Source organism: Periplaneta americana, chromosome 2, assembly GCF_040183065.1.
Source record: "Periplaneta americana isolate PAMFEO1 chromosome 2, P.americana_PAMFEO1_priV1, whole genome shotgun sequence".
Lineage (NCBI taxonomy): Eukaryota > Metazoa > Arthropoda > Insecta > Blattodea > Blattidae > Periplaneta > Periplaneta americana.
This window is the reverse complement of record NC_091118.1, coordinates 23314390-23330608: the sequence shown is the minus strand read 5'-3', so window position 1 is coordinate 23330608 and position 16219 is coordinate 23314390. Positions and strand designations below refer to the sequence as shown.

At 34.3% G+C, this 16219-nt stretch overlaps 1 protein-coding gene across 6 annotated transcripts in view; it reads right to left on the bottom strand.

Moving 5' to 3' along the window:
- Positions 1–16219, bottom strand: part of LOC138716204 (ATP-binding cassette sub-family G member 1) — a 372962-nt gene that overhangs the window by 116011 nt on the left and 240732 nt on the right. Inside the window, exon 1 of one of the 6 annotated variants that reach the window (XM_069849079.1) lies at positions 15385–15863. The exons of the other annotated variants lie outside the window; for them this stretch is intronic. Coding sequence (XP_069705180.1) covers positions 15385–15484 — 100 coding nt within the window. The 5' untranslated portion in view covers positions 15485–15863. Of the gene's footprint in view, positions 1–15384; positions 15864–16219 lie in introns of those variants that run through there. 6 annotated transcript variants of the gene reach the window in all.

Here is a 16219-nt window from a genome sequence, read left to right as displayed (position 1 = left end):
TTCTCTAGTTATCAAGGTCAATCACATTCGTGCCTCAGAAAAAATCAATACTTTCGCGTCTGCGCACATCTCACAATTCAGGTCAGTTCCGCTCCTCACTTACATAACCATAACATGGATACTTATGAATAATTTCAAGTTAGAAATATGGTCGAGCATAAAAAGTCGTATGAAACTTGCCTATAATGGTAATTAAGACGCTCGTATGAAAATTATGAAACTCGCTTGCGCTCGTTTTATAAACAAACATACTCGCGTCTTAATTACTACCATTATAGGCTCGTTGCATAATGTACTATTCTGAGATTAATAGTTATGTCGAAAAAGTTTTAATTTCACTATGAAATATCACTCTAATTAAAAATAATTTCTGTAAAAGTACTTTTAATTCTTACATAAATATCATAAGTCTACTTTTACCGTACAGTCCGCCGAGTTAGACTAATCGGCCCTGGTTCGATTCCCGGCGGGGTCAGAAATTTTCATGTAAAATTTCTACCTCGGGACTAGGAGAGATGGCTGTGCACAACTTCTAATCACTAGATTGTGCACCAATATACCTGGGTTAAATCCCAAATCTCTCCGCAGTGCATATGAAGAGAAGGCATATGTCACTGTTGACAGTAATTCTTCCGTCGGATGGGGACGTTAAAGCCTGGCGGCCCTGTTGGTGCTATTCGACAGTAGTAGGCTACGTGCCGGCACCGGGTTTCCCCTTCTCCCTTACTCACCTTCATCATCATTCTCACCCATTCCCTACACTAATGAGAGCCATTCCAAACAATATTCCAGTCTGCAAATCTGGCTTTCAGGTAGTAGCTTCCTTAACGTTAACAGAAAGCCACAATATTTAAGTCACACTCATAGTTGAGTTCTGGCGTCTTGTCAGCTCATGTGAGTTGTGTGGATATAAAGGAAAAATTGTGACGGTGTCGTGTATAGTTCCTGGGGTAGCTCAGTCGGTAGAGCGTTCGCGTGCTAAGCGAAGGGCCCCGGAACAATTTTTCCTTGAAATTATTCAATATTCCAGTCTATTACGGAAACAGTACATTATATCCTCACAATTACATGACTGATCTGTTACTCTTCATATCTACAGTAGACTGTTTTCGTGACAAACTCTGGCATTGGCTGTGAATGGTTCTAAATTTGAGCATCTGTGGTAAAATTTAGTTAGTGATAGTGATACATAAAATTTAATGAAGATTCGGAACACGTAAATTTTAATATAGGGTGTTATTTAAAAAAATAAAGTTTACTGTCACACCCTGTATGCCTGAACAACTAATTTTTTTTCGAACACTGATATCATATTGTATGGTTTATCTCCAACATCTTTTGTATAATTGTTTTGTAAAATTAAAATTTAACCCTCAACTGGTATCTATGGGTCAATATAGACTCATATTGCTTGATATCGTAATGTACACTTAAAAAGCGATACCAGTTGAGGGTGAAGAAGTTATTAGCAATATTTCATACTTATTATTCACTCTGTATATTTAATTAGTACGGAAAATGTTAATAAACTATTAAAGTGGCTGATATAATGACGGAATACAGTACTTCACTTGCAAGGAGTCCTTAAAGCGATGATTGTCTGCAACATTGTGAAATCGTATCCAAGGTAACGATGTTCAATTTGTGTTGATTACTTTTCTTACCCTCATTGTATTCTTCATAATCTTATCCTATATAATGATTATGGCTAATATGCCGAGAAAGGTCGAAGATATCGCAACTAAAGGTGTTACAATCTCCCCTAACATAACTCGGAGAGAGGGTATCAAGGTAGGAGAACTCTCGAAGAATTGTAGGTTTTGGAACGGTAAGCAGTGGCATTGACACCAAACCTCATACAATGTTTGCTTTCTTCTAATAAGCTATAATGATAACTTCACAGCAGCTAGCTTGCTTCCTGGTTCCGAGCTGTGTACATACACTCCTTTGTTAACAGACTACTGTATAAGCAGAAGGACGTTTGTAAAAAAATAAACCTTGTGTCCAACCTTTAACTTCAGGAACAAGAACAATAATACCAACTTGTTAGTACTGAAAATACATAAATAATGAGACGGGCACTACGAATTCCTAAGGAATCTTAGAAAATGATTTACCTTGATGGAAACAACCACGGTTGCCTAAGATGATGGTGATGATGATAATAATGATGATAACAAAAATAATAATAATAATAATAATAATAATACTATAGTCTAAATGTTATTTATTATTACCGGTATTTATTATCCAAGAATATGTATTCCAAAGAGGGGACCAATGAAGACGGCATTATGAACTTCCATAATATCTTAAGGGAATGCATAGGTGAAATTATTAAATCTTACAGTTCTCATTTTTTTTTCTCAAAGATAAGGGCACTAGAATAAAATTATGTGACACGTTTCCTTATTAAGATAAAATAAATGGTAGGAATTTTTTTCAACGTGATTTTCTTAAATTTTCGACGTGTGGAACCATTTATATATTAATTTAAATAATTAATATATAAATGGTTCCACACGTCGAAAATTAAAGAAAATCACGTTGAGAAAAATTTCTGCCTTTTATTTCATCTTAATAAGGAAACGTGTCACATAATTTTATTCTAGTGTCCTTGATCTTTGAGAAAAAAAATGAAAACTGTAAGATTTAGTAATTTCACCTGTGCGTTCCCTTAAATAAATTAATTTCCTTCGATCAAGATCAACCAGAATTTTTCTGAGTTGAATCGGTTATTTGGAAAAGGCCATAATTATATCAATTTTTTTCAAAAATGCGTATTTTCTTTTTTGGATAAATGTGTTCTTTGAACAGATCTGCTCATATTATGAAAGAGCCATTTTCCAAGCTTTATACAGAGTGTTTCCGGGCTGGTGTTACAAACTTTCAGGGATGATGGGGAAGGGCACATGTATGAATTTGAGATAGAAACCCTGATCCGGAAATGACTGAGTCGAAAGTTATAAGCAAAAATAGTTGTGTGGAAATGGAATTGTAATTTGGCACCATGTGCCCTTTTTCCCTTAACTTTTGCAACAGTCGTGGAAAGATGGTATGGGTCGGATGTCTCCTACGTGGGTACTTGCCCCGATATAATCTGTGAGCTTGTCTACTGTTTCCATTTGCTCATCCGTATTCAAAAATCAGGTCTGCATATTCCACTCTCGTGTACTCCTGCATTTCACTAGGACTGATCGACTGGACAATGCAACTTGTACACATACACTGTTGTCTACAGACGTGCATATCAGGACCGACCATGTCCGTTACACATTACGCTATCTGCATTGCTTTAGTGTAGTTTCCTGTCCCCACCCCTCAGACAGCGCACTGAATGGAATACTGTAAGTAGACAACGTAACCAACGTCAGATGAATATAGTATGTGTAAGATGTACAGATAAATACACATAAATAAGGCGTACAGAGGAATAAAATTATTTCATTTCCACACAACTATTTTTGCTTGTATCTTTCGACTCAGTCATTTCCGGACCAGGGTTCCTTATCTCAAATTGATACATGTGCCCTTCCCCATCATCCCTGAAAGTTTGTAATACTAGCCAGGAAACACCCTGTATATGAAGTGTAGATTTCTTTATTTAGTTCGAAAAAGCCATATCTCCGGATACATGGTCTTTTCCAAGTACCTGTGTCGCATTTTCCCAGACTGAAGTGTTTTATTCCAATATGTGTTGGCTGTTATAGGCCTACTGCTGTGCTCTCAAAGATTCAACATGAGTAATTCAGAAGAGAGTGAGATTAATTTTTGAAGTAATAAAATAAAGAAAGTTGTCAGATCTGTAGGCCTATATTCTAATGTTAAAGATGAAAGTTACATTAATTATGCTGGGAATGCTGTTAATGCAAGAGAAACTGGACAACAATACAATGTCCCCAACCATAAAAGAAATAAACTTATTTTGTGATGGTTGCGGTGGCGAAAACCGTAGCCACACAGTAGTCTGGTTTCTTTTGGCGATTTATGCAAGTGGTAAACTTTTTCCAGTAAGGGGATATTCATTCTTGCCCTGTAACAGGGCAAAGAGGCTTATTAGAAGACGAAACCGGATCTATTACTTACACCTGAAGAATACTATGACATTAGAGCGTCGGCTTTCCATACTGAATCCGGGTTGGGATCCCGACGGGTCCAAGTGGAATCTGTGGCAGACAAAGACGATGCTTGGTGGTCGGTTGTCGCGGAGGCAAAAAGAACTACAGCTTCGAAGTATCTCTCGAGATGAGGACGCTTGACTTAATGACGCAGTACAACAATAATGATGGCGGTGGTGCTGCTGCTGCTGCTGATGATGACAATGATGATAATGATAATAATAATAATAATAATAATGATAATAATAATAATAATAATAATAATAATAATAATAATAATAATAATAATAATAATAGTTCCAAGAGTTAGTACTGAAAATACATAAATAATGAAGCGGGCAATACGAACTTCTACAGGATTTTAGAATATGGTTAACCGTTAAATTGACTAAGTATCCTATAAGATACAACAGGTTAATAGACTATATGCTATAATTTAAATACAACAATAAAAAAATTGGTAGGAAAATTAAAATTTCACAATACTATAATATTGTATAACCTATAAAATATGGACAATGCGATAGTTGTTTTCTTTACGGTTCGACAAGGTTTAATAAACTAGTGTGAGAAATGAAGCTTTGCCATGTTAAGGGTTAAACCAGCGAATAGGGATTATAAAGAATGGACACTTCGCGTCGGTACCTTTTATGTAGCCGGACTGATTTCAATGACCTTCAAGCCAGCTAGAGCGTGAGATTCTGCTTTCTCCCTAGAGTTGGCGCTGACATCACACCAGATAGCAGTCGACACAGCGGAAATATAACACATATAATTAATACATCTAGGTACATTATGTACTCAAATAAAATAAATTGGATCCATAAGATAATAAATCCTTCATTAACTGTAATGTCTAGACTCTAGAGTTCCTTTATAATGAGAGTTGAGACGTTGACCCCAACAACAATTAAAATATGTAATGATTTGATAGCACTGAAAATAGAAAAACAAAACTCTTATGAGAAGTAAAACCATATACCTATATTATATTATATACAAATATTAAACGAATTTGATACATAATTTTATAATATAATTGATTATATCTGAAATATAAAAAATTATTATTACAACTAGTTCGTCACTGAGAAATAAGGAAAAGCTGCTAACTTGAATTTATTTCAAGCAAAGCGTTACTGGATTATGCAATAAGGTAGGCCATGTTTGAATCCTGTGTCTTAGCTCTATTCTCAATTATCTTAGGCTATGCTCGATTACACTAACCTCTAGCGCTTGAAAGTAGAACTAAACGCTGGCGCACAGAGAAACAAAACACAGGAAAATTTGCTCAGTGTCCATTCTTTATAATCCCTATTCGCTGGTTAAACCACTGGTAGAAACAGCCACGAAGCTTTGCTGATCCTGATGATGCTGATAATAATAATAATAATAATAATAATAATAATAATAATAATAATAATAATAATAATAATAATAATAATAATAATAATAATAATAATAATAACTAAAAATCTGTCTGTTAAGTAGCACACATAAATAGGCGGCACTATGAACCTCTCCAACATCTTAGGAAAATGATTTATCTTAAATGAAAATAATCAAGGTTTCATAAAATAAGGGGAAAAGTAGTAACGAAAACAATAATATCCAAGAACATAATATTCGAAATAGCCCACTAATGAAAACAGCATTATGAACTTCTATGAGATCTTAGAGAAATTATTTAGCTTATCTTCGATGAAAACTAACCAGGATTTTCATGAGATTATATAATAATAATAATAATAATAATAATAATAATAATAATAATAATAATAATAATAATGTATGACAGCCGACTATTCGTCTCATCTCCACATGACTTAGCAGGTGTAAACGATCATCCAACCAGTAAGGGGGAATCGTGTGTTCAGATGTAACAGTTGATTTTCATAACTGGATTTCGCTACCTCCCAAAATTCATCACGAATATGGTTGGGCACCGGTCACATATACTGGTAGAAATTTCATGAGAAAATTCCTTCCCCATGAGGACTTGAACCAGCGCAAATTCCGTAACGCGAGTTTTAGTTATGATGTCTTAGACCACGGTGCAACGGTAGGGAGCGAGAATTAAAAATAAAAGCTAATTACCTATGTAAACAGATAACACAACAAATATAACCTAGATATTTGTTTTCGCCAGCTATTTTGCGAGTTTCCTCGTGTTATTGTGCTTTTCAACCTTGGTGAAAATAAACTAATCAAGGAAAGCATGTGGGGAATTCCTCAACTAGTGTGGGATGCGAGAACGAGAGCAAACAGGGGTCGCGGGCGGTTCCTAGCACAGACTATACGATAAGAAATGAGGTATACACAAAAAATTATTTTCGTTAATGAAATTAGTAAATACTAAATACGTTAGTAAATAAACATTCAACATAGTGTAAATGCAGACAAACTTGTGTAACAAGTACTGCTCTGTCGCATTTGCCCAATTGAATGCCAGTCTTCAAACTGACAAGGGAACTTTTAATGAGCTCAAGTCGAAACCTCTTCTTAAACTGCGCAAACAGATCTCTACAACAGATAGAGATACGTAAATTACAGAATGTTGCATTAAGGCGATGGACCACTGAAAAATGTTGTTTTAGGGTCAAAAATCACATTTTTTTTTATTTTTATGTTAAGAATTCTCTGCAGTTGAAATAGCATATTTCCGAATTTTGGTGCCCCTACGGACACTGAAACGTGTGTTTATGTCGTCATTTTTAAAAACTTCCCAGCCACTGACCCGCTCACCACTATGTACTAGTAGTTTTGGCATTTTTCTTTACTTCAATTTTTTTAAGACACAGTCATGAAATTTGGTAGTTATGTTCAGAAGGACGTGGAACATGTACCCCGCTACTACTTTCCTTCTCAGTAACAAAGAACATAAGATAAATTTTACATAATGTACAGCATATATCTATATCATTTAAAGGGGAAAAATATGAATAAATATTTTTTTTCTCTTGACCTAAAGGGGGCACAAAAAACAAATACCGGAGTGCATGGACCTCATTATTGGCTACACTTTGACCATAAGAACATTAATAGTACATTATGCAACGAGCTTATAATGGTAGTAATTAAGACGCGAGTATGTTTGTTTATGAAACGAGCGCAAGCGAGTTTCCTAATTTTCATACGAGCGTCTTAATTACCATTATAGGCAAGTTTCATACGACTTTTTATGCTCGACCATATTTCTAACTTGAAATTATTCATAAGTATTCATGTTATGGTTATGTAAGTGAGGAGGGGAACTGACCTAAATTGTGAGATGTGCGCAGACGCGAAAGTATTGATTTTTTCCGAGGAACCTTGATATAATCTAGAGAATAACATGAACATTAGTCTTGATATAACCTGGAAATTGATTTAGAATTGAAAAACGAGATGACAAATTGAATTTATTTGAATATTATTTACAATTAACGCTAATTATTATAGTAACAGAACATAACCTTCTGCGACAGTATTGGATTTCCAGCCTCCGTGACTTTTCGCTAGTTGTCTTTCGATTGCATATCCAAGAATAATCGATACTTGCGCTTTTATAATGGTACAATGGTGATTTCTCATTGGCTGAACAACTGAACTATAATAAATAGGTGTACTTTAATGAGGTGCATTAAAGGGCTACTACCAGGTGTATAATTACTACATTTCGGCATGGTGGAGCATAAAATATCTTACAAACTGAATAAATGTAATGGATAGCAGTGGCGTATAATTTTTTTAATTAAATTAATTTCTGTAGCTACATCTTTCATGCAATTTATTTGAAACTTTGATCATATACTTATTAACATAGTCCTACTTAATAATAATAATAATAATAATAATAATAATAATAATAATAATAATAATAATAATAATAATAATAATGCTTTATTTTTTCTGGCAGAGTTAAGGCCGTGAGGCCTTCCCTTCCACTCAACCAGAGGTTCTTAGTGGTTAAAAATGAAAAAAAAAAAAAAAAAAATTCCATCAGTAGTTTCAAAAATACAAATTTCAGTGGTCCAACGCCTTGAAGGGCAATAAAATACTTAATATGTCTTCTTCCAGAAGGGAAGTATAACTATGGGCCCCATGTCATAGATTTAGGGCTCTAAGCAAAATTTGTAGGCTATTTATCGCCCACATTGATTTTTGACGTTGAACAGTCTTTGAAGCTGAAAATTGGTTAAGTAAAAATACTACTATTACGCAGTGAAATCTTACTGTTTTCTCCATTGCTCGGAAACAATAAATCTGAGTGCTGCAGAGAAAACAGACTGATTTCATATCTGACAGCTCACTGAAGTGTGCTGTACATCATAAAGTGGACGACTAATAATCGGATATGTAACCATGGAAACGTGAAGCATGGAAAGTGAAATTACAGTACACGAACGATCCGTGAAGAGAATGAACGCGCATGAGTTCCTTAAAAAAGTGAAATTGGTTTAGCCGTAACTAACTTCGCTGGGGATTTCTTTCATAAGACTGAAATTGGATCCAGCACTCAACCTTGCCAAATGATGCGTTGCCCATAGCTAAAATAGGGAATTGTTCGTCTAATTTATTTAATGTTTATTTTTTTAACATTCATTATTTAAAATTGTTGTTGTTGTTTAGTCATCTGTCCAAAGACAGTTCTGAATCTCACAAGTGATATCAACAAGGCATCACTTATAAAGCAACTAGGCCAGGAGATAATAGGGCATGGTGGCCAGTTCCTTTCCCCCTCCATTGCATACATCGCCGATTAGCTACAATCAGACTTCAGATGCATAGAAACAATTGTTCTTCCTCTGACACATTTCGTCAAGTGAGATGTACTGTCTGATAATAGTCTAGATAATTGTACATATCAGCCAAAACCTCAATCAAAATTACAGTATTTAAATTCGAAATTTTAGAACCTCATCAGTAAACAGTTTTTATACTTCTTCTTTCAAAGTTACTAACATTTAGGCCTACACACCGCGACCTATGCTTTTGTTTATTTAGCTAAATATTTTCAATGAGTGTTTCCAACGTTACTACTGCAAGATGCAATAACGTCTATTCGGTTCCTATATAAACCGTTCAGAGCAGAAGTGGTGTAAGTCAAAATTGTGTAATGAGGTTTAAAATAAAAATTCTGTAAAATACAGCACAAAGTAGCAATTAATATGTCCTTCGTGCTATCCACGGACTAATAACAGTTTAAATAAATTCAATATTAATTGCTACTTTGCGCTGTATTTTACACAATGTTTACTTTAGGGGAGAGTCGGGTAGTATCGGACATCGGGTAATGTCGGACAGTGAGTTTCTTTCATCTACCACACGATGATAGTACCTGATTGACATGGTTACGTTTCTGTGATGTCGCATAGAGAAACGTAACCATGTCATTCAGGTACTACCATATGATGGTAGATGAAAGAAACGCACTGTCCGATACTACCCGATGTCCGATATTACCCGACTCTACCCTAACCCTCATTACCCATTTTTGACTTACACCACTTCTACTCTCAACGACTCATATTTTGTATCAATTACAGAAACGACCGAATTATATTGTTTCGCTCGCATATGTAGGCCTATGTGGTTGAAAAAGTTAAGAATAATTTTAAAAGCTTTCTACCGAGATCGAGTATTAATCATTACAGATTGACGTCAAGAAATAACTCAGTAAACTGGTTTTAAATACGGAGGTGGGCGTTACATTTTAGCCTATTTTATTTTTCGCTTTTAACATCATCTACAAAAACGAAGTGAATGCTAACATAATTGAATGTATGCATTTTCTGTGCACCGGCAAAATAATTTCGCGGACTTGCCGTTGGACAATGCTGATATATGCAATATAACAACGAAATTTACAAATAAAAGACTGGGAAGACCGGTTGCTATGGACGCATAAGACAAACTCCTAAGGCGGAAAATGTCAAAGCAAAAGAACTAGACCTATAGTAGATTCTTACCACTTCGCTACAATATCATTACTGACATATTATACCACTAGCCGTACCCGTGCGCTCCGCTGCACCCGTTAGAAATAAATATAAAGTAATTACATAATTAAAATAGGACATTTGATCCAGGGAACATTCGTGTTTGATAGAAGGATAAATCGTTTAATATGTTACTTAATTTAAATTGCATCCAAATAATTAAAATGCGATCATTTTGGTCCAGAGAGCACTCATTGGTGCAATGACAATTCCTCTAACATGTTTCTAATTTTTATTACATGCAACCATAGTTTAATGAACATTGACATCATTTAGATTTAATGTGTATACTTTACTTTACTTGTTATAGGTTTCATTGAATTATGGTAATACCTTAATTTTAACCCTTGTTTTCTACGTATTCAGTAAATGGCGCTTGGCCCACTATGGTTCTGAACCCTTCAAATAACTTAAATTATATTAAATTATATTATATTATATTATATTATATTATATTATATTATATTATATTATATTATATTATATCAGAAGTTACTGTAATAACATTATAGCATTATGTCCATCTAGAGAAATTACACTTTCCAATGGTGAAATAATAATTAATTATACAAATCGGTTAATTTAGCTTCTGATATTACTTCATACAAACACAGAAACATTCTCTGTAGGCTATCTTTCATAGCTTTCGATTGTTGCTGTCCAAGGCCCCTTATAGACGAAGTCATTTGTTTTTTATTTCATTATACGGCCTTAGATGGCAGTTATTTTAATTTTACAACTCATTTATCTCATTAAATATCAGTCCTATCAAAATATTTCAAGGAATAAAACTTATCGCAAATTATTTTTAAAGAAACTTTTGTTATGTAACATTTTTCACAAAAATCAATAATAAGCGAGATATTTCGATTTATTTAATTCAGGCCCCCTTATAACCACCCTTTTAAATAATGTATTTTGAATGCCATATAGCCTAAAATCTAAGCTACAACGAACTTAATTTATATTCCAATTTTCATCGAAATCCGTTCATCCATTATCGCGTGAAAAGGTAACAAACATACAGACAGACAGACAGACAGACAGACAGACATACAAACAAAAATTTCAAAAAAGCGATTTTCGGTTTCAGGGTAGTTAATTATATATGTTAGGACCAATTGTTTTTGGAAAATCGAAAATTACCAGAAAAATTTCGGCTACAGATTTATTATTAGTATAGATTTTGTATAAAAAATTTAGGGAAATAGTGACTATGGTAACTAACTGTAATAATTTAAATATTTAATTGTACAAGAATCACTGAATGTGAGATATGTAATGCTTCGTGATGCTAACTATTATTAGGACTGTAAGTACTATAAGGAAAGGGCTTAAAATATTGAAATCAGTACCAGGAAGTCATTTAAATGATTCAGCGCTAAGAAAAGAAATACAGGAAAACCGCACAAATAAGGAAAGTGCTGAACTTCAATTCTGCTACAATGAAGGAGAACTAGTTTAGGAAGAGAGATTGCAGACAAAATTATCCTCTGAGAATAGTATTAAGAGTAATAATAATAATAATAATAATAATAATAATAATAATAATAATAATAATAATAATAATAACATATGACTAGGTTAAGAGAGAAGTTTTATATAATAGGCCTATTCTTATTGAATTCTGTATTCCCAAGAAATTACTTCGATTATTTAAAATGTGTCTCAGTGAAACGTACAGCAGAGTCCGTATAAGCCAATTTCTGTCTGATGCTTTTCCAATTCATTGCGAGCTAAAGCAAGGAGATGCACTATCACCTTTACTTTTTAACTTGGCTCTAGAACATGCCATTACGAAAGTCCAGGATAACAGAGAGGGTTTGGAATTGAACGGGTTACATCGGCTGCTTGTCTATGCGAATGACGTGAATATGTTAGGAACTTTACTTGAAGCAAGTAAGAAGATAGGTTTGAATGTAAATCACGAAAAGATAAAGTATATGATTATATCTCGTGACCAGAATATTGTACGAAATGGAAATATAAAAATTGGAGATTTATCCTTCGAAGAGGTGGGAAAATTAAAATATCTTGGAGCAACAGTAACAAATATAAATGACACTCGGGAGGAAATTAAACGTAGAATAAATGTGAGAAATGCCTGTTATTATTCGGTTGAGAAGCTTTTGCCACCCAGTCTGCTGTCAAAAAAGCTGGAAGTTAGAATTTATAAAACAGTTATATTACCGGTTGTTCTGTATGGTTGTGAAACTTGGACTCTCACTTTTAGAGAGGAACAGAGATTAATGGTGTTTGAGAATAATATTCTTAGGAAAATATTTAGGATTAAGAGGAATGAAGTTATAGGAGAATGGAGAAAGTTACACAACGCAGAACTGCACGCATTGTATTCTTCACCTAACATAATTGGGAGCATTAAATCCAGAGTTTGAGATGGGCAGTACATGTAGCACGTATGGACAAATCCAGAAATATATATATATATATATATATATATATATATATATATATAGAGTGTTAGTTGGAGGACCTGATGGGAAAAGACTTTCGGAGAAGCCGAGACATAGATGGGAGGATATTATTAAAATGGATTTAAGGTCGGATATGATTGTAGAGTCTGGATTAATCTTGCTCAGGATAGGGACTGATGGCGGGCTTATGTGAAGGCGGCAGTGAACCTCCGGGTTCCTTAGAAAACATTTGTACGTAGTCTAGGACGTAGCAAGCAAAATAAGTAGAAAACTATAAATTCGTTCCCTATTTATAAGGTATTTCGTGGCCTTATATCCGTAGCGAGGAAATTTGTCGTCATTAGGGTGTTTACACAAGTTACACTGGTCCATGACCTAACTACTACTAATAACATTATCATTCAGCTGTGGCTTATGATTCGCAATTGTTTCCACAAATCAATGAGGAATATTATCTAATCATGAATAAACTCGGAAATCAATTAAAAAGTTCCTAAATATGAAATACATCCCATAAATTTACTTTCACGGGCTTTTACTTGTCTTGTTTCGCAAACATCCGTACTCACAAAATAAAATGTCATTTTAAACACTTGTATCGTAAATAACTATTCGCAAATTTAAATCAAATAACTATCTGATGCAGACCGACGGGCGGAGACAGAAGACTCGTTAAAAATATATATTTTTTTGGCACCATGGATGCTGAAATTGAGCATTTCTGCGAAAATATCAAAATCGTTTTCTTCAGCTTCACTAACTAGACTTTTTACATCGAGAAAGTAAAAACGAAAAGTAATCACGATTATAGCTGAAGCAGCCACCGGCGTAGCTCGGTCGGTTAAGGCGCTTGCCTGTCGATTTGAAGTTGAGCTCGGGCGCGGGTTCCATTCCCGCTTAGACTGATTACCTGGTTCGGTTTTTTCCGAGGTTTTCCACAACCGTAAGGCAAATGTCAGGTAATCTATGGCGGATCCTCGGCCTCATCTCGCCAAATATCATATCGTTATCACCAATTACCTGCTGAATTGCAACAGTGGAAGGACAATCGTGCGTTAAGATAAATTCTAGGTTGGGCTCAGGACAGCATGAACCAGAGTGTTTGTGTTTATTTTGTTACATTATTAGGAAGTTTAAATGTAGAAAACAAAGAACGGACGTGGAAAAATTTTCCTTTGTTAACCGCACAATAATAGACTGGAACAGCTTACCTGCGGCAATCTTTCAGGGTGGTCCTTTCAAAATCAATACATTTAAGGAAAGGTTGAGAAGATTAGACTGAAAATGTAATGTAGGTGCAGTGTAACTATCTAAGTTGTGTCATGTAATTAATTAAGTTGATATGTAATTAATTAAGATGATATGTAATTTAGTTGATATGTAAATAAATTAAGGTGATATGTAATTAATTAACATAATATGTAATTAAGTTGATTTGTAATTAATTAAGGTGATATGTAATTAACAAAAATTGGTAATAGTTGGATGAAATAGAAGTACTTTTAAGTTAGGTTTACTTTTGCTTATTGTAGGCGTTATCTATACTAATAATAAATCTGTAGCCAAAATGTTTCTGGTAATTTTCGATTTTCCAAAAATAATTGGTGTTAACATGTATAATTAACCATCCTGAAACCGAAAATAGCTTTTTTGAAATTTTTGTTTGCATATCAGTCTGTCTGTCTGGATGTTTGCTACCTTTTCACGCGATAATGGCTAAACCGATTTATATGAAAATTGGAATAGAAATTAAGTTCGTTGTAACTTAGAATTTAGGCTATATGGCATTCAAAATACTGTATTTAAAAGGGGGGTTATAAGGGGACTTGAATTAAATAAATCGAAATATCTCCCTTATTATTAATTATCATGAAAAATATTACATAACAAAAGTTTCTTTAAAAATAATTTCCGATAAGTTTTATTCCATGCAAAATTTTTATAGGACTGATATTTAATGAGATAAATGAGTTTCAAAATTACAATAACAACGCCGTCTAAGGTGGTGTAATGAAATAAAAAACAAATGACTTCGTCTATAAGGGGCCTTGGACAACAACAATCAAAAGCTATGAAACATACGGTATCCTACAGAGAATGTTTCTGTGTTTGTATGAAGTAATATCGGAAGCTAAATTAACCGATTTGTATAATTAATCATTAATTCACCATTGGAAAGTGTAGTTCCTCTAGATGGACATAATGCTATAATGTTATTACAGTAACTTCTGACTGAATCGAGGACAGGTAAGATTAAAACAGCTTCTTATGCACAGAAAACTTGATAGGCATTCGTTTCCTGTATTTCCTAAAATAATTTTTATGACCAAATGAGTGGTCTCTGGATCAAAATGATCGCATTTTAATTTTTTAATACAATTTAAATTAAGTAACATAGTAAACGATTTATCCTTCTATCAAACACGAATGTTCCCTGAATCAAATGTCCTAATTTAATTATGTAATTACTTTATATTTATTTCTAACGGGTGCAGCGGAGCGCACGGGTACGGCTAGTTATAGAATAGTTTTTATTTATAGTCCTAGATTTATTGCATCTATTTATTTATAGTTAGAAATAAATTTAGGTTTATTTTATTTTTATTGTTGTAATTATTGTATTATTGTAGGCTATATTATATATCACTGCCACCGAGTCTAAACCCAATTGTAGTGTTAATAAATACATACATAAAATAATTTACCCATTTACATAAAATTCGTAATAGATACAGCGTCGTTAAATAACCAAATTAAAAAAATGGGGGAAAAATCATAGGTGAAGGGAACGAGTGTTTGAGTTTAGACGTGGATTGCGTTAATACACACATTTCGTATGAAGTAACTCACCTCTTCTTGTAGTTGTAGACGCGGTGTAACTGATGTTTTTGAAGACCAAGTCTTTAAAGTCCTCTTGGAGGAGCATCATCGAACTTCGCCTTCGCGACATTGTTGGAGGGTGAGTTCAGATATTCAGCGTCCACACATAAAATACTAATTTCTGCGTTAGATTTAAGCAAAATACGCACTACTTCGTTACAAAACGGCAATAAACAACGAGGAAAATATGCCTTATTACTGATTTTACTTTAATATATGGTTATTTATTTAAAATCTCTGTTGAAGTAGGAAATAAATTCTGTTACATTCGGCTATAGATATCTTTCCTTCCGGATAATTCACTTTACCAACGCCGACTTGCGGTATTGGTCCGTATTGCGCGATAGGTACGCACACGAGGTACTACAGAATGCGCTCACACGGTTACAATTCTACCAGTTACGTTACAGGAGTCAAGTCATCGGTGACTTACTAAATGGAACTGACTCACTGTGGTGCCTAAGTCACTATTACTACGTGCAATTCATCCTCCCCTCTCCCCGCCTCCGCAAGCATTCCCTCTCCACATAAGTTCTCTAGAGTCCTTAATGGATTCCCCTGACCCCCCTTCTGGAATTCAAGATAGCACAAGACTGTAAAATTAAGGTTTCATTTACACCATTCCTTCATAGCGAGGGTTTCGCCATTCTAGTTTCCGAATACAGCGGAAGATTACAAACTAGAAGCTCCTAGGTTCAATTTCAAGTGAAGCCGGTATTTTTTACGTCACTATGTTGTTGTTTATTTAGCCTAGAGATAATTTGTAGAAACAAAAGCCGCCCTAAATAAGGGTTCGATAGATCGG